Source organism: Crassostrea angulata, chromosome 3, assembly GCF_025612915.1.
Source record: "Crassostrea angulata isolate pt1a10 chromosome 3, ASM2561291v2, whole genome shotgun sequence".
NCBI classification, from domain to species: domain Eukaryota; kingdom Metazoa; phylum Mollusca; class Bivalvia; order Ostreida; family Ostreidae; genus Magallana; species Magallana angulata.
In genome coordinates, this window is record NC_069113.1 from 6,978,696 (window position 1) to 6,997,404 (window position 18,709).

An 18,709-nucleotide genomic window follows, 5' to 3' on the forward strand; every position below is an offset into this window, starting at 1 on the left:
TGATTGAATACGTAGATTTCTGTTGATTTTTTCTTGAATAAATAATATTGTTCGCAACGTTCGTCTGCATGATACTATTTGACAGATGAGAAGATTGTTCAATCCGTGTATACGTTACTCAGCCTTAAAGACTGTTTTTATATAGGCATGTAATTAAAAACATACAAGAATGATTATTAATCTGAAGATTTGGTCTAAAAACAATCAATATTCGATAGCCGATACTAAAATGCATACTGGCGAGCCAGTATAGCAGATATCATGTAGGCAAAGAGAGAACGTTAGTCGTCTATATTTAGAAATAAAAAATGAAGGACGCAATATAGGCTAATGGAAAATATATATTTAGTAAATAAATCAACCTGTATAAACCATAATTATTTTCTTAATAGAAGGAAAAACGGCCAAGTGTTTTGTTTTAAAGTTTTTTTTAGTGTACTGTACAGCATATCATTCCCACATCTACCGTAGTCTGAATGCTGAAAGGTAGCGTTCTCGACTGCAAATCCGACGATCCGGGATCGATCACCGCTCGGCGCGCTTTATTTTTTTCTTTAAATATTGGATAGAAAAATTATTGAGTACACCTTTTTTCAATATACACTTTTTTTCTATAACCCCCCCCCCCCTAAAAAAACCATTTTCATCATAATTTGGCAATTATAGTTTATCATCATATTATAGCAATTAATTAAAGTTAATCTAGAAAAATATGTGTAAATGATAATATATTGATCACATGTCAAAAACAACACTTGTAACACAACTGAAGGTCTGCAGCTCCAAAAAATATTAGACTGACAGTTCCATTAAATACATTGGAGGGGGGGGGGGGGGGGCACTGTAATTCTACAGTTTGTCAATTTGAGTTTTTCTATAAAGTTAATTTATACTTGATACATTGCAAGTATTTGCTTAGTAGTTGTAAACATAAATATTCACAATACATATAAAATGATATCTTTATTTTTTAGTGAACATTAAAGTTGTGTATCACTACATTTTTGTTTTGTATTTTCAGAACATAAAAATGAATGAAGATCAAATGAAAACAGAGAGTAAAAAGATTTTCCCATGCATCCTTTGCAAAAAAAGAACAAGGCCAAATGACAGAAAAAAATGTGAGTCAACAGCAATCCGTCGCTTCCTCAGAAAGAACTTTCTTGTTGAGGCAAACTCAAATGACATTTTGTGCAACAAGTGCAGACATCGCTACCATGGAAACCAGAAAACATGCCAGCAGAAGTCTAGTTCCCTTCCTGTGTGTCAGCCTCTACAACCAGGAATGTGCAGTCCACCATCTATATCTTTGCCTCTCCAGAGAACACCTTCTTCACATGCTTACTGCTTAATCTGCAAGCGACCGGGTCCTAAACTTGTTGTCGTGTCTTCAGCAGCTAGATTTTCAGCCTTTCTTCACCATGAAATCATCATCCCACCTGGAAGCAGATGTTGTCCATCCCACATTGATGAAGGAGAGTTTAGACCTGGTGTTTTGACCAAAATACAGACATTCGAGTCTTCATTTGTAAACAAGTCGACAGTGCTGGAACTGATCCAAAAAATACGAAATTATGCCCTCCAGACCTCAACAAGCAGATTTTCTTTTGAACTGTCTACCATGAGCAACAGTGATTATATGGCACTGACTGGTATCTCTAAAGAAAACTTTGAAGACCTCCATTCCTTTATTTCCAGTGATATTCGAAACACACAAAACCGAGGCACAAGGATGTCACTTGGAATCTTTCTTCTGAAACTGAGATCAGGAATGTCAAATCAACTTCTGGCCACGATTTTTGGAATTTCAAAGTCTTCCCTCTGTAGAGCAGTAAAATCAGTCCGTACAGCACTCATGAAGTCATTTGTACCACATCATCTTGGACTACAACATACAACAAGAGAAGAAATTATAGAAAATCATACAAGACCTCTGGCACAGGAACTTTTTGGTGATTTTACAAATAAGAAAGCTATTGCTGTTTTGGATGGAACTTATATATATATTCAGAAAAGTAACAACTTCCAGTTTCAACGGAAATCATATAGTTTACATAAAGGCAGGCCCCTTGTTAAACCCATGGTTGTCACATCCACAGACGGATACTTTCTAACAGTTCTTGGACCCTACCTAGCTAGGAATAATGATGCCACTATCCTCAACCATATGCTTCATACCAATGTAGAAGATCTGAAGGGCTGGTTCCATGAAGATGATGTTTTTGTTGTAGACAGAGGCTTCCGAGATTCAGTCGATATGCTTGAGGAGCTGGGAATAAGGGCCGAAATGCCTCGCCTGATGAGCAGAGGGCAGAAGCAGATGACAACCTTAGATGCCAATGCCTCTCGTCTGGTCACCAAGGTTAGTTGTTTTCATATTTTGATTACCAGACCTACAACATAAATTCAATCATCAATCATGATGTCAGAAAAACTTCAATACAATTACATTATACAATTATTCTACATCTGTCTTCATCTGAAATATAAACAAATGCTGTTCCAAATCATTGATTTTATGATTTTCATCATTTAAATTTTTTTTCTTTTAGTAAAGAAATATACCCACTGTTAATTTTAAATAAGGCACTTTTACCTTTTTTATGAGTGGTGCTTGTTCTTAACTTTTCAGATTCGTTGGGTTGTTGAGGCAGCCAATGCAAGGATAAAGCGATGGAAGTACCTTGCTCATGTTCTTCCAACCAATCAAGTGCCATTTATCGGTGACTATGTGCGCATCGTGTGTGCCCTCTCCAACCGTTACTGCAAGCCTCTGTCGACAGGAAGTGAAGATGAAGACATGGCCCTTGCATGCAAAATGAGGTATTTGTCAACAAAAGTTAACTCTTTAAAGACATTTGTTGAAGAAAACTGTCTGGATAAGAAGTCTGTAAAGTGGGAAGTGGCTACTGATTCTTTGGAATTCCCCAACATCAGCGAAGATGACATACGAAATCTGACCTGTGGAGTTTATCAACTGAAGTTGTGTCCAAGTTATATTCAGGAGTATTTGGAGGGGGATGTGGATATCTTGGTTCACAGTGAGTTCCATGGGCTTATCAGGGTCAAGCTACAGAGTCGTCATGTTTCTTCCCGACAGTATCTGCTCTGGATCCAGTTTTCCGAGTCTGATATCACTGCATGGTATTGCAGATGTCGAGCTGGTGCCCGTGTTGTGGGAGTATGTTCCCATGTCGCCGCCGTTATCTGGTTTCTCGCTGTTGGGAGACACACAACAGGGAGGCTATTTCGTCTATTCAAGACTGGTCCGAGTTTGTCACTGATGCAGCTGTCATTGACGAATCTGAGGACAGTGATGACAGTGAGGTAGAGGAGTAACTGAGTTCATTTTTCTTCTTCTAGTGATTAATCAGACTCTGTTGGTATCCTGAAAATATGAACATTTTTGATTTATAATATGAAATATTCATTTATCTGATTCATTTAAACACAATACAGATCTGGTTGCATTATTATCACACAAATGTTTTGTAATCAACAATTTGTCAATTGTAACATATTATGACTTAAGCGAGAATTATATCATAATTTTTTTTTACATATATACTAGTAGAAAATTCTAATACAGTGTCAAAAGATATTTTTGTGTATTAATTTAAATAAGATGTTTATTGTTGTCGATAAGTATATACAATCTATCTAAATCATGATGGAAGCACACTACCTAGTTTTTATTATGCAACTTTCTTGTCAATTACAAAATCTTCACTGCAGATAAATTGTACCCTGATTACTGGTATATAATATATGTTTGTATAACTTGAAAACATTGTTTGCACTAGATAGGGGTATCTCCTCTGTATAGACTAATGTCAGTGCATTTTGCATGATGTGTTCTGTTATCATGTTCGTTTAATATTGAATCATTTTGTCATCTCATTTTTAAACTAATTGACAATGTGCCATAACAAAGAATCATTTACTTTATGATTACCATATTTGTTACCCATTATTTGCTATTTTAATTTCTGTGTTAAATATGTTACATGTAATTATTCTTTTATATATTTTTGAAATATATGAGTCATTGTTTGGGTTGAAAATGGTAGTTACATATATGCTATGTAGTCACTAGAGCTTAAAATATGTTACAAATAGAGTATAGTTATTGCTGTCGTTGTTTTTTTTAATACATGTAGCTCTTCTTTGTTTTGCATTCAAGTTGGATTTAATGTATATCCTTGTACATTCTTGGAATTGGGTAAATGTGTGAGTGTCTCAGATCAGCTGATGAAAAAATGCATGATATGTGTTAATAAATAATACTTTAAATAGCAATTAAACAATAATAAACCAATCTATAGTGAAGTGAACTTTTTCCCGCAATGAAATGGAAACGCTGCCAACACACCATACCATGCGGCTATGCAGCGTGTTGTACATTACATGTGACTCGATCGTTGATCTAACTCTTTTTATAAAAACAATTCAAATATTTCTTATTTTATATTTCCTTACGTTACAGAGAGAGTATCGAGATGTTTTATAACACTTACTTTACAAATGCGTCGATGAAATCCTTTGCATTTGTCGCTGTACAATCCTGTTTGTCACCGTGCGAAATCGTGTCACAATGGCCGACTTTACGGAAACTAAGGTGTGCCATTCGGGTAAAAAAAAATTCAATTCCGTTTCTTTCTCGATTAAATTCTGATAATGAACTTATCTTTAACTTCAATTTAATGACAAAAACATTCAATTTCATAGATAACAATATAGTTAATATGTAATTTACTTGAAGGCTCTTTTAAAGACGTAACGTCATGCTTGACGCTATAAAAAGCACGCGTTTTTCGCTATTATAGTGTCTTCAAATAAACATCAGAAATATAATTTCTGAATCCTTAAACACAAAAAAAAAGTTACATAACGAATGAAAAAATGTTTTAGAATATTTTTAATACAATTTTAATTGCTTTTGACGTTAGGCCGATTTTGGCTAAACATGGATTTAGTCCTTTAGAAAATATATACTTCTCCCTAAAAAGTTGTTACGCCTTTCATATTACTTATTTGTAACTTAGAAACTCGATCAAATGTATACATATCAAAGTTATCCAGTTCATTTTCAGTGTAAAGCTGTATTGGTAGCCTTTTTAACCAGTGAAAATGCTGATATATGTAAATCTTTCCTGGTCATTTTATTTGTAATGGGTTTTTAAAAATAAGTTTTCAATATATTTGATTAGTGCTTACTATTTATTAAAAATATAATATCATAGTCATGTACTCTTTACACAATTGCGCTTAAAAATAGTTTCATTCATGATCAGCGGAAACAACATTACAACAAATGTTTAGAATGTCGATGTAAATGCAATACATAGAAGAAAACAAAATAAACGTTAAATTATTTTAAAATTCACCTTGACTGAAGAAATGTAAATTTGAAGCATTCATAGTCTTACCCTAGCTGGCTCCTCATTCTTTTCACGAAAAATATAAGTCATTCTTTGATTGACATTTTTTTTATTAATGAATATTACTTATATCACTTTCATGATTATTGTTCGTTATTTTATACACGGTATATTTTAAATATTTATTGTGTGTGAGAGCGTGTATTTTTTCTTTTCCTTTTTAATGACGGAATGGTTATGCAACACGTGCACCATATTTCTGACGTAAGACTGCTGCCAGTACTTGGCTATGCTTCGTACGGACAGAAAGAAATATATACGCCAGTTTCTTAGCAAGGATTTTAACTTAGAGAGACCAGCTAAGCAGTGAAAAATAAATATAATTTAATAGTCAAACATCTTGTCGTTTTTTTTAAATTTACTCCACATCCATATGTAAAGAACGATGAGATAAGTGTATAGTCAAAAGTCAACATGATTATATACCATTGTACAACCAGTATACATTCGTTTTATGTGCGATTGTAGCGGTAAGTCTATGAAAACCAGAAGTATTAAAACTTTACAATCTCCTTATAAGACAGCAGATTCGTTTTAAACGTTTTCATTGAACTATACATAAAATTACATTTGCAAAGGGTCTTTAGCTTTTTATTTATTTATTGCAATTCAAAAGATTTCAATTCAGTTTTCAGAAACACCCTCACGTAGAACCTATTTTGTTCCAGCTGGAGTTTTTCCCATACCCTTCAAAGGATACTAGTAAAACTATTTCGAGTTAAAAAATGGTAGACATTTTTGTCTAGGTGACGGTGCAAGATTTTTTAAAATTTCTATTTCTAGATATTTGATTCAAGATTACACGGCTTTGGGGTTAATAGTTGTTTACCATTATCAGTCATAAAGATTATGATTTTACCGCACCCAGACAGTTATAGCGGCAAGTTTTGCAGTTTACCTCTGATTCTCATGTACTTAACATTAAAGACTTACATATTGCATACAAAAGCCCTCAAATAAATAATGATTATTTTGAAGAATCATTTCATGAATTTTAGCAACACTTATACAGTTATACGGCGTCAAGTACAGTATTTCTCATTTTTACACAAATATTTAGCTTAAACTGTCCTTTGTTCAAGAGTTTATCAAATGTCTGACCAATTAGACAAATTGTACGTAAAGTGAATTCCAGCGACAAATACTAGTTTTAGTATGTCGAGGGTCAGTCAAACAATTCTTCTATGGTAAAATAATTATATACCAGCTTTAAACCCTTTACTTCCATTTTCTGCAATTGCCCTAACATGTGTATCTTCATTCTTAGATCAACAATTACAAACGTAAACCATTTACTTAAACAGACAATGATTGTTTTTATGAATGTGTTTATTGCCAACATAAACAATGGTGATGAGCGACAAATGGATCTGATTCTGTGACGATGTGTGTGCTGAGCGGCGCTTGTCCTGCTCTCATTCCGCTTATTCTTCTTCTTCTTTACGATGTGCGTCAATTAAAGTGGTGATGATTGGAAATAAATAACCTGCAAATATATACAAAGAATTAATGTTAAGTTACTGTAGGATGTTTCAAAAAATAACTGATCCTCATTTCAAAAACACATGGTTACGAAAAAATCGAGAAATTTTAACACGAGAAAATAAAAAAAAAAGAAAATTAAATAAACACCCTTAAAAACCTGTAGTAATTGAGATTGACAAATAAAATCTGTTGAGCTTACATGATGGTGATTCTTTCTCAGTAGTGTTTGCGGTTGTGGTGGTAGACGATGACTGGTGGCTGGGCGATGGGGAAGGGGGCGAGGAATGGTGGGGGTGGGGGAATAATGACACGGCTTGGGTTGGGTCCAAGGCTGTTGGCGGCAATAAAGGGAGCGACGAAGGACAGCGCCAGGGCTGGGTTGTTGCTGATGAAGCTGTTCAGGTTGTTGAGGAAGGTGTTTGTGGTGATGGTCTGAGAGAAGACAGATCCTGTCAGGCACAGGACGGCCAAGACAACAGCGACGCAGGACTTCATGGTCTGTGACAGAAGAGAACAACATTTACTTATCGAATGAAACTGACATGCTAAACAGTGTTTGGCAAATTGCGCCTAATAAAGACAGTCGTACTTGGGTTCTGTTCTATTATGTTATGAAGACTTGCATTAGCAATTTCTGTGGCGAAAAATAATGCATGATGCAAAATCTTTTTTCGTGGACACTTTTAATTATGATTTTAAAGAAAAACCTATTTTTTGAACATATCCTCTTTTTTTCAAGAGACACCAGTGATTTCAAATTGGTCTTTGAACAGAAAACAAATTGACATTTCAAAAACCTCGCTTCTGCAACGAAATATTTTTTTTCCATTATTATTTTTCATTTACATTGACCAGAATACTTGAGCTAAGAGTAGCTCGACACATACCTGTATATGAAAGAGTGAATCCAAAGAATGAACTGAAGATTCTAGAAACTCGAACTACTTTTATAGCAAAGAGGCAGACTCTTTTGACAGATGCAATGTCACTGTGTCTGAAAAATGTTACATATGTCTAACAATACTGAATGGTTTTCTTCATTAATGTTTGAATTCACACTTTACCATTGTTAGCTCGTGTAATACAATGTCTGCAGGTCACGGCAGATTAACGAGAGGTGTCCACTGCTGTCGCGCCAAGACCGTCTCGCCCTACCAGGTTACAACCATCAAAATTTTTCTTTTGAAATCAAATTTGTCAAATTTCCAAATTTTACATCTTACAAATAAACAAATACACAATAGAGAAATAGGAAACTCAGAAGAACAAAAGTTGCTATAAGTTACTGATAACATTTATCTTATGTTACTTGGAATAATTTATATTTAAATTTTTTGCTTTGATCTGACTTATTGATTCTGTTGAAACAATGGGTGTCATTTTGTCGAAACATAGATGTGTTCGTTGCATGGGCTAAATATTTGATACTGACTTTGAATTTGATCAGTAATTTAAATTCAACGCCCCCCAAAAATTCCTCCGTCACAAACATTTTACATGTAAATTGAAGAAATTGAAATTGTATATGTATGAAGACAGTACATTTGTAATATCTTTTAAGACCAACAGATCTAAAGAGCTTTTTAAGGTTGTGAAGTATTGTGAAGACAATTGAAATGCACGTATCACTATTCCTTTTCTCAATATTGTGTGATGACTGTTTGACATGTTTCCCGGTGGGTATGTGAGATCCCAACTAACACTAGACCCGCTGTTAGTCCGTGTGCTCAACGAGTACAGCGCTCGTTAGTTACTTTTTATTACTTCACGTCGACAAGGAGATATTGTAACTCCAACACTATACTTGCTGCAAGAGTTGGCATAATAAAAGCCGATGAATACAATGCAGTTGGAACGAGCGGATATTATCCTACCATAAAATGACAAAATATCATGTAATTACGCAACAAGTTGTCAAAAACCACAGAAAAGCATGCAAAATATTTGTCAAAGTGTCATCAATTAGCGGTGGTTATAAGATAGGTATTATGCTAAAGACATGATAACTTGTAATTAAAATCCAATTCATAGTAGCATAGATCTTGACCTTACAGAGTATAGATTTTTGTATTTGGTAGATGAGGAACTTTAGGGGGAAATTCTTTATTTGTTTAAATTTCTCCATTATCTTTAATTTAAAAATCAAACTTTAAACTAGAAAATATTTTTTATTGATTCCAAAAATAGGCCCCGTAGGTCTTGAATTGGAATAAGATATTTCTTCGTTAGTTCATCCCCTTACGGTCCTCTCTCCTATTACATATATAAAGGGGAGAAATAATGGAGTCAAACTATAGTTTCTCTATCGCACAAACTGTAACAGGTAAGTTACAACAAGAAGGTTTTTTTCATATTTATCTAATGACTGATCATTACAATTATAAATGTTGCAAATAATTTTTAGAATCAATTTCCATTCGCTAAGTTTAGGCAAGAAATGCAACAACTGTAATGAAAATGAGTTGCTTATAGACGAACTTTAATGTTGTGTTGTGCATTGATTTTTAACTGCAATGTATTTTTCTTTCACCTGGCCAGGTAATAATGAGGTCTTCAGTCGCTGTTGTCTTTGCCGTCCTGTGCCTGACAGGATCTGTATACTCTCAGACCATCAGTACAAACACCTTCTTCAACAACCTGAACAGCTTCATCAGCAACAACCCAGCCCTGGCGCTGTCCTTCGTCGCTCCCTTTCTTGCCGCCAACAGCCTGGGACCCAACCCCAGCGGTGTGATCATTCCCCCACCCCCACCATTCATCCCCATGGTCCCTCCCATGGCAATGATGCCACCCATCATTGTCAGGAAGCACCACTACTGAGGTGTGGATGATATGAAGTAAGTTGTCACAAGAATATCACTTTCTTATGAATCAATTACACAAATAAACTTTGGCAACTTTGAATATCTAAGCAGTTTCAACCTATCTGCACTGCAGTGTGTGTATGGTTGTTCATACAACATTATTCCGATGTTGCTCTAATATGTATGTAATTTTATTTTTCTATCCATTTTCTAGAGATGCTGGAACTTCCATGGTTATCTATCAACAACACATACATTTTTAGGATGAACTCATCTAAGAGACCCGCCATTTTTGACGTTGACGTCACATCCGTGGTCCACGCTTAGACGGAGATGAAAGGTTGAGGACTGGAATATTGCTTGTTATAGTTTTTAATAAACCCAAAACAAAACTATACTATCGTTGCTTTTCTTTTTTGCTTACTTGATGTTCAGATCAAAGTATTTATGAACCTATAAAATGGTTCACTATTCTATTAACTCAATTTCAAATCGCATAAAAGGACGGCATAAGGTAGCCGATTTTCATATACCCGTAATTGTGTTTAAATACCTAAAACCGCGAGGACGTGTACTGCGGTAATTTCATTGTTGAAGAACTGTTTCTTGGACACGTCTGACCAAGAATTTATGGCGTTTGTATACAAGACTTTGTAACCAGTTTCACTGGCTTGAATGTAATTAGTAGCCCTTCAAACGCGGTTTATTTCTTAGATTTCAAATCCAATTCCACATATTCTTATTTGGTAACCAAACTGCCTGTAACAGAAGCCTTAGATCTTAAAAAAAAATTATAAGATATTTACATTCAGAACACCCCACGTATGAACCACGTATCGATTCATCAAAAGGTGGAGTTTATTTTAATTAAGCAAAATTAAAAATAACGGACTTCATTTACTGACGATGCAATCTCCATACCCGTGAGAAACAACACACGAGGCTTTTAATTATTTGAATTAGCTCCAAATACTAGCCATTAAGTTTAAATGATAAAGTGACCTCCAAAACGTACTTTAATTTTTGATTTTGACAGCGAATTTAAGAAGATACAAAGAAGTTCACCCTAGCACAACGTACAATCGTTAACATTAAACCGCGTTTTCCCGCGTTAACTATCTGTGTTGTTAAAGAGGCTCGCTGTTTTGGAAAAGAGATTGTTATCTGTGTAACCTGCTTGTAAATGCGGTCTAAAAAGAGAATTTATCAAATTCATCTCCGTTTTGTAAATTGTTATTTGTGTGACCTGATCGCAAACAATGTCTTGAACATAACATAATATAATAGAGCAAAGTTTTACACGCCATATACATATATATGTGTTTATGTACATTGCAAATCTATGCGATTTAATATTCTTAAATCTGTAGAAATTTTGTTAGCGAACAGTTTTTTAGAAAGTTAGTTTCTTTAACCCCACCAACGTTAAAACTGGGATGGGGGATATTATCTTCATTGCGGTTAGTCAGCCATTCTTTCCCCATGTTGTTTTTCAGACTTTTTTGTAATGGTTTTTAAAATTTATTTCGAACTTCCTGTGTAGCTTCATTATGATGCCCTACATATAAATTTGACGATCATTACTCTCATTACTCTCAACCAACAGGTATTTTTATCTACGGCCGGGTTACATATGTGTCTCACTACATGAAGGTCAGAAAAGAGAATACGCGACTTTATCGAGCTGTACTGTACCATTTCATCTAACAAAGCAAGTACCACTCATCGGATTCAACTCTCGTTATATATTTATTAATATATACATATTTTAAAAGTTATTAAGTTTAAAAATCTCTCGTATTCATGTTCGAATAAATGCGTCTTTTTACCTACATGGACCCAAATTTTTTACTTGTTTTTTTTTTTGTTTTTTTTTGTTTTTTTTCTTTTTTTTTATAAATAAATAAATCAGATTTGTCCTTTTAAATGAATCTTTAACAGAATTTTCTCTAAATTGAATTCTATTTAGTTCATAAAACGACAACTGAAATTAAGGGTACCACAGGGAACACGTTTCGCTTATGCAATACTCTCAGAATGCTTGTTATGTCTAAACATGTGGGAATCGTCATTTACCAGTTGTATAACCAGGTGGGAACACAATTCCACCATGCAGTTAAAAAGTTCGCTGCATAATGTAACTCTACGGGAATATTTTACGCACCTGTCAACACGAATTTCCGTAGTACTAGACCTGGAGTTCTGCAGCCACTACATGTAGGATATAGTGTACCGTTTACCGTTTATTGCATGATTTATCAACATAAAAATTTGATATTACACGCACACTTCTTTCCTTGAACAATTAATTAAGGATGACGTTTACTCAGAATGAAAAAAAAATCCACTGATGATAATGAAAAACCAACTATTGTGTGTTATAGACCTTACATGGTAGTGTTGTTCCTCATTTTCAAAAAAGTAGGTCAATGACCTACTTTTTGAGTTAATGGCCATTGAAGATTTTTTGAAAATTTAAGAAAAATCCATGAAAATTTTACAGTATGATTGAGATTTTCTTAATTGTGAAAACGGTACAAATAGTTAACGATTGTACGTTGTGCTATGGTAGTGACATTAATTGATACAAAGCATTAAGTTTTCATTCTCAATTTTTATTGATATTCTAGTCCGAATTTCCTCTATCAGTTTTCAAATTATTACCCATATTTGATTCAATATAACAAAAAACTGAATGATGATTATGCTAAAACATTTATAGTATTAAACAAAGTATATTGACCTTTCTCTGCTGGCATTAAATTTATATGAGGTCAATATTCAAAATTTTGAGATATGGTATTTTTTATCATTTTTAAACATTTTTCAATATTTTTGTAGTGTGTGCCATACAATTATCTAAACGAAAAAGCAAGATAAAACTAACAGAAAATATGCAAAATTATGTTGACTAACAAATAAAATCTTAACTTTATATATTATAGTACTACCAAAAATATTTCAGTGGAAAACAAAATCTGAAAAATTTAGACCGAATTTCCTCTGTTTTCCATAATTTAGTAAAAATATCGATTGTTATGTCAATAATAATTCATTTCATAAAATTTACACTTTTTGTATATAAAACAATTTTTACTCATGAAATTGAACTTTTTAACAATCTGGATTTGAGAACTCAAACCCTGAGTAAACAACGTCCTTAAGGAATAAAATACTATACAAATGAACCGATAATTTGCGTGTGTTCGAGTGGACGTACTTTTTCAATTTTTTTTTTTACTTTATCAGTTTTGGACCTTCTCTAAAAGACCAATATGGATTGTTTTACGGCTGCACTGCTTATCAGTGAACCAATCAACAGATATATAAATCAGTGAAAGTAATGCCTTTGTTTGTGTATTGCTAAACTCATGTTTCTTGTGTAATCGGCATCTTTTACAATTGTACATGTCTCGCCTGCAGCCAATAACACCTAATAATGCCTGCAATCACGTCACTTGTAAGTGTTACGTAACCCGAATGACGTATAATTACCGATCGATATTCATCATAATCAAAACGATTGGTTGTAAAAGTGCTACCCAACTGATGAAATAATTGTTAGTTTATCTCAAACGCGTATAAAGTACACCACTTTTGTATATATATATTTATACTATTTGTCTATCTGACATATACTTGTAATAAATCAAGATAAATAAAATCTTATTTAACGAATTTTCTTTCCCTTCAAAAATACAGTTTCAAAATGATGTAGAGTTGTTAACGATATTGTTATTTTTCTCCTGACATACATTTTTTGGTTAATTTTTGCTCTGACAGAACCAGGAAGTTCCCTTGTTATAAACTTCACCCACAAACGACTTACAAAACCAGTCACGTGATAACAATGAAGTGGTCAGTTGAAGAGATCACTGTGACCTAATTGACACGTTTATTACGACTCGGACTCGTTAACAATATATTACGTAACCCAATGATTGGTTAACAGCCTTTTATTCGTTTATCACAGCTATATAAGTAAAGGTCTGAAGAGATGTGTTTAAATCAACATCAAGAAACAGCTTGGTAAGTTACAGTTACAAGAAGTGGCCGTGTTCGATTGAAATACGATTCACGGCCGATTAAACCTGGATGTAGACTATTTGTATTATAATACGTTATGATTAAGAAAAATAACGTTCATTGGAAAAAAAACCCCAAACTTGATAGTTTCGGGGTTCTTCCTAAAGTAAACTTCAAAGATTTCAGTGGTCGTGATCAGTTTTAGATTTTTTTAAATCTCCTTTAGAAGAAGAGCTCTGTATAAAAAAATGAAAATACCTTACTTTAAAGAGGTTAAATATATGGAATTTTCTCTACTAATTAATAGTTTTAAGCTTCACAATCTTTAAATCTGAGGTAAATTTCAGGGTCAATTTACTGACCATCCAGCCCCCTATAACACGTGCATCGTTTGAGCGCTATCTTTCACAAAGTGCGCACATAAACCGTATTATTGCTTTTACACTTGGTATTAATTTTATAAAATTAAAACATAACTTATAATCCAAAACTACTTTTCTGCTTAGATATTATTATGATTTTACATGCAATAATTTTAATTTAAGTAAAGCTTTTTATCCTTTCTCAATTCAGATAATCATGAAGAAACTCATTGCCACGTGTCTTCTGCTGTGTGTAGTGTCGTCTGCTCTCGGCCAGTTCCCAACCAACTTTTTCCCGGGACTGGGACCCGTTTTTGGACCTTTCGCTTCAGTGGGATTCCTTGACAGGATTTCCGGTGGCCCCGGACTTCTCCCTAGAGTGATTAACGGACCAATCGGAGGGGGATTCCCCACAGCTCTGGGTGCAGCCGGCTTATTCAGCGGTGGCAACGTGCCGTTCAATCTTGGTCTGCTTGCCATTGGTTGACGCGACAGTGACGTCATAACTATGGACTTGTAAGAACTTGTGTCACATGTGGACAATCTATACATTTCAGTTACCCACATCAGTTAAGCTATCGGAAGTAGCGTGTTTCTTGAAAAAGACAATAATATGGAAACAGAAGTATCAGTTAACTGTTGATCATTGTCTCCGCATATATCATAATAAAGGTTGTCTTCAGAAAAAAAGGTATTTGTCTTTATACAAGTAATGGTCAGAGTAAAAGTATCGTGTACCCATTTCAATAACTTCATATCTTCTAGAAGTAATAGTTAGTTTGTGTTTCACTTAAACAAAGATTTTCTGATTGCGTTTTTTAATTAAGAAACAATAAATCTTAGTGTGTATATTGTATGACTAATGAAGTCTGAAAACTCAACATCAACTTGATATCAGATGAAATGTTTTCCCTTCTTACATCTACCAAAATCATGTTCTTTGCTTAAAGTTTAATCTGGTAACGCAGTTTTAAGTATGTTAACTTACGTATCTACTGATTGGTGGTCAAATGAGTATGACTTTTTGAGTGTGGATTTTTCTAAATCATCGCGTGTCATTGGTGTTTGGTATTATAGTACATATACTTGTAAAGTAATAACCAATGGTATTTATCGTGTTTATATTCTATTCAACATTAAGAGTACGAAGAAATCCACTTCATGCAATCAATCATCGTATATTAAAAATTCCCTATGAAAGTGTCACAAAAATATGTCCAATATCTAATCATAAAGTCACAAGTTGTTTGTATATATAAGAGTTTTTATTTTATTTTGTCCTTGTTTAAAACAAAACAAAAACAGCCAGGAAAAAACTGTAAAGAAAGAAACAGGACACATTATTAATATTGCGTATTCTTTTATATATATATATATATATATATATATATATATATATATATATATATATATATATATATATATATATATATATATATATATTGAATTGACTGTTTTTTAATGTAGTTTTTTTATATGCTGTGAGAATTCATCGTAATGTTGAAGTTTTTTACAAAAGGAGATGTCTTACCTTTGATATTTAATACATGGCGCCGCTGGAACCTAAAGCATATCCTCCCTGGGAATAGGCGGATGCCCCGCTGTATCCAGCCTGGGGATAGGAAGATGCATACCCTGCCTGGGCATAAGAAGCTTGGGGATAGGATGATGCTCCGGCATATCCTACTGACGGATAGCTAGATGTTTGGTATCCTGTAAAAAGTATAATATAGAATTGAAGAATTTTTTCATAATTCATTAGTGTTGCAAACATGCTCGTGATGTTGACAAATACTAAGGCTTTTACTTAACACTGCATTTTATGATCCCATCACCAGTGTGGTTATTTTCTATATCATCACCAGCGTTGTATAGTAGCTAACATAAACTTGAATAATTATCCAAAAAAATCTGTTCTATTAAAATTAGAATTTTTCAATACCTGAAACCATAGGTACAGCAATGGCGGAAGATTTTCCGTATCCAGTCATCTTTTTACCATATCCGCTCATCTTCTTTCCGTATCCGCCGTAGTGTTTCTTTCCATATCCGGATCCTCCCATGCGTCCACCGATCATACCGCCCATTCCTCCAAATCCACTAGCGCCCATAAATCCACCAGCGCTCATTAAACCACCAGCGCTCATTCCTCCAACGACAGGGACGCCTCCCATTCCTCCAAAGAATGGGCCACTTCCCATTCCGGGTCCTCCGATAATGAGACCAAAGGAGTCGTCATCGAAGAAATCATCGTCGTAAAAGTCATCATCGTAAAAGTCATCATCGAAGAATCCATCGTCAAAGAACCCATCATCCCCGCCAAAGCCGACGATAAATGGTCCCCTGCGCCACTGGGCGGAACAGCTGGCCAAAAGGACGGCAGCCAAGGTCAAGGTCAGGAAGGATTTCATGGTTTCTACAAGAATACAGAACGTACATCCCAACGTAAAACAGAATACAAAATGTAGGGTACATAAAAGGTTTTTTCAGTTTAAAACATCTCGGTTAGATTTAAAGTGAAGAGCAAAAATACATACTACAATCGCTCAGAATTTTTTCCTAAAATATTCTTATTTCTACATGGTAAAGGTGCAACAATTTATGCTTTTAATTAGTAAATCGTTTTTAACTCGCGCGAATGACATGCCAATACTTACCTAGAGAGAAGAGACACTGGTACCTACCCACCGTTCGTTGGTCTATATAAAGGGTTCCATGCTGTAACGTACACGAGCTGTTTGGCTTAGGGGTGTCGGGCAGACACGAACGTTATGCGTCGCTTACCAAACATGTCTGCCTATCGCTTCCTGGTCCAGAAAAAAATCACAGCAGTTAGGAAATCCCCCTCATATGTAGGTATAGATAATCAATTTGTTCTTGCATCTCTGGTATTTCAGGTTTTTAGTTCAATGCAATGACTGCATGGTGTAAAGCGGCGGCAAACAATATGAATTTAACGATACTGTAAAGGGGTCGCTGAACGAACACATCAGCGGGTATTATAATATTGGTTATCCAGGTCCATATCACCTTTGTTATACAAATTTTTGAATATTGTTTTACCAGTGTTTTGCAACTTGAAAAGCTGGTCTAAGATCACTCAGAATAAAAATAAATATTAATTGAAATTGTGCTGAAAAAAATCAATTTTCATACCAATAAAAAATTTAAAAATAGGGATTTTGACAAATTATTTATTCATTCACTTCATTTAACATTACATTATTTTGTGCAAAGATCTGAAGCTGTACTGTAAACAAGGACTTCATTTTGACTTCACATTTTATTTACACCCATGTGGCAACGTACTTTGAAAAAATTGCCCACTTTAATTTTTTTCCAAAGTGCGTTAAGTGTTAAATTCAGGACGAAATTAACGCACTTTGAAAGTGCGTTAAATTTTGGACTAAGTTATCCCACTTTGAAAATTATTTTCAAAGTGCATTATGAAGGTACATCAACATTTTTTTAGGATTGAGACACTTCACTCACTTTGAAAAAATATGTATAAATCACAAATTTAACACTAATGAATCTAATTTACCGTCTTTAAGGACGGGGATGGGGACAGGGGTGGAGGTTATACCAAAGGGTTTGTTGTTTCACGGTGGGGAACATATTTCCACAGACTAAAACATTTTCCAAAAATGTAACGTTTCAAAATATAATTAAGAAATATAAATTAAAATGAAAATTTACTTTAATATCTAACGTAAACATGTGATTATTAAATTTTTATGCACATATCGGCCGCTAAATAATATTTTCCTCGCTCATAAAGACCGATTTCAATGAATTTTTTAAGACCCTGCGTTAGCAAAACTTTTGTTTAAAAATCAATAATTTGATAACAAATTATATATTGATATAAATTGATTAGGATTTGATTATACCTTTTAGTAGAAAACTTGGTTTTTGAATATCTGACAGAAATTCCGAAATATTTGGATGTAAAATGTAGGCGGGAAACGGGCGTTAGCGTTCGCAGTTCTTTATGCTCTAGCTCCTGTGAAATTTAACACCTTAAATTTTTAAAATAATTTGAAAAAGTCCAGGATTGATTATTTAAAACGCAAATAATGCACATGTTTTATGCCAAGATTTTCAGACATTGATAAAAAGAAATCCGAACATAATTTTTTTTACATATGGGGATAGATTTTTGAATATTATTCATACTAGACTTCGTCACAATTGTGCACTAAATAATGATTTATTTCGATGTAGTATTATCAACAGTCCACTCTGTTCGTGTGGTAAGCTCGAAGATACTTACCATTATTTTTTCACATGTAATAAATATAAAGATGCTAGAAATGTTCTATTTAATGACGTTTTTCAAATTGTAAATCTTAACATTGTCAATACTCATGTTTTACTTTGGGGTGACAGTTCAATAAGTGACAACGAAAACAAGAATTTATTTACATTAGTTTATAATTCTATCAAAGATACTGAAAGATTTAACTGATCTTATAACTACTAGTGCACCGTTGTTAATCATATGCATGTCAATTGCATATATGTATACGTCCATTCTATCCACTGACCTTTATTATGTTGTGTACACATATATTGTATTATATCTTTG

General features: G+C 34.0%; 1 protein-coding gene, 2 long non-coding RNA genes and 1 pseudogene across 4 annotated transcripts; 2 read left to right on the forward strand and 2 right to left on the reverse strand.

Moving 5' to 3' along the window:
* The first annotated feature begins 958 nt into the window (after positions 1 to 958).
* LOC128175644 (uncharacterized) lies at positions 959 to 4,474 on the forward strand (annotated as a pseudogene).
* Positions 4,475 to 6,762: 2,288 nt separating this feature from the next.
* LOC128175115 (uncharacterized) lies at positions 6,763 to 8,017 on the reverse strand. Its single transcript, XR_008242636.1, has 3 exons — positions 7,814 to 8,017; positions 7,126 to 7,424; positions 6,763 to 6,927 (listed from the first exon to the last, which is right to left on the reverse strand). It is a non-coding gene; the product is annotated as an uncharacterized LOC128175115 (long non-coding RNA).
* Positions 8,018 to 9,179: 1,162 nt separating this feature from the next.
* On the forward strand, positions 9,180 to 10,125 carry LOC128175207 (uncharacterized). The gene is made up of 3 exons (XR_008242641.1): positions 9,180 to 9,249; positions 9,465 to 9,763; positions 9,945 to 10,125. It is a non-coding gene; the product is annotated as an uncharacterized LOC128175207 (long non-coding RNA).
* A 5,228-nt stretch (positions 10,126 to 15,353) lies between these two features.
* LOC128178429 (pupal cuticle protein 36-like) lies at positions 15,354 to 16,921 on the reverse strand. 2 transcript variants are annotated; one of them, XM_052845582.1, is made up of 4 exons: positions 16,803 to 16,921; positions 16,061 to 16,534; positions 15,650 to 15,831; positions 15,354 to 15,434 (listed from the first exon to the last, which is right to left on the reverse strand). In XM_052845582.1, the coding sequence occupies exons 2-3, from the start codon at positions 16,527 to 16,529 to the stop codon at positions 15,659 to 15,661; spliced, it is 642 nt and encodes a 213-aa protein (XP_052701542.1). In that variant the 5' UTR covers positions 16,530 to 16,534; positions 16,803 to 16,921; the 3' UTR covers positions 15,354 to 15,434; positions 15,650 to 15,658. The 2 variants fall into 2 exon arrangements, with proteins under 2 accessions (XP_052701542.1, XP_052701541.1); XM_052845581.1 differs by having other exon boundaries at positions 16,776 to 16,914.
* Positions 16,922 to 18,709: the final 1,788 nt, after the last annotated feature.

Bases quoted from the DNA above. Each gene is read 5' to 3' on its own strand.
- LOC128178429 (XM_052845582.1), bottom strand. From the start codon at position 16,529: ATGAAATCCTTCCTGACCTTGACCTTGGCTGCCGTCCTTTTGGCCAGC. The intron at 15,832-16,060 runs GTATTGAAAAAT...TACTTTTTACAG, and splicing joins TGCTGTACCTATGGTTTCAG to GATACCAAACATCTAGCTAT.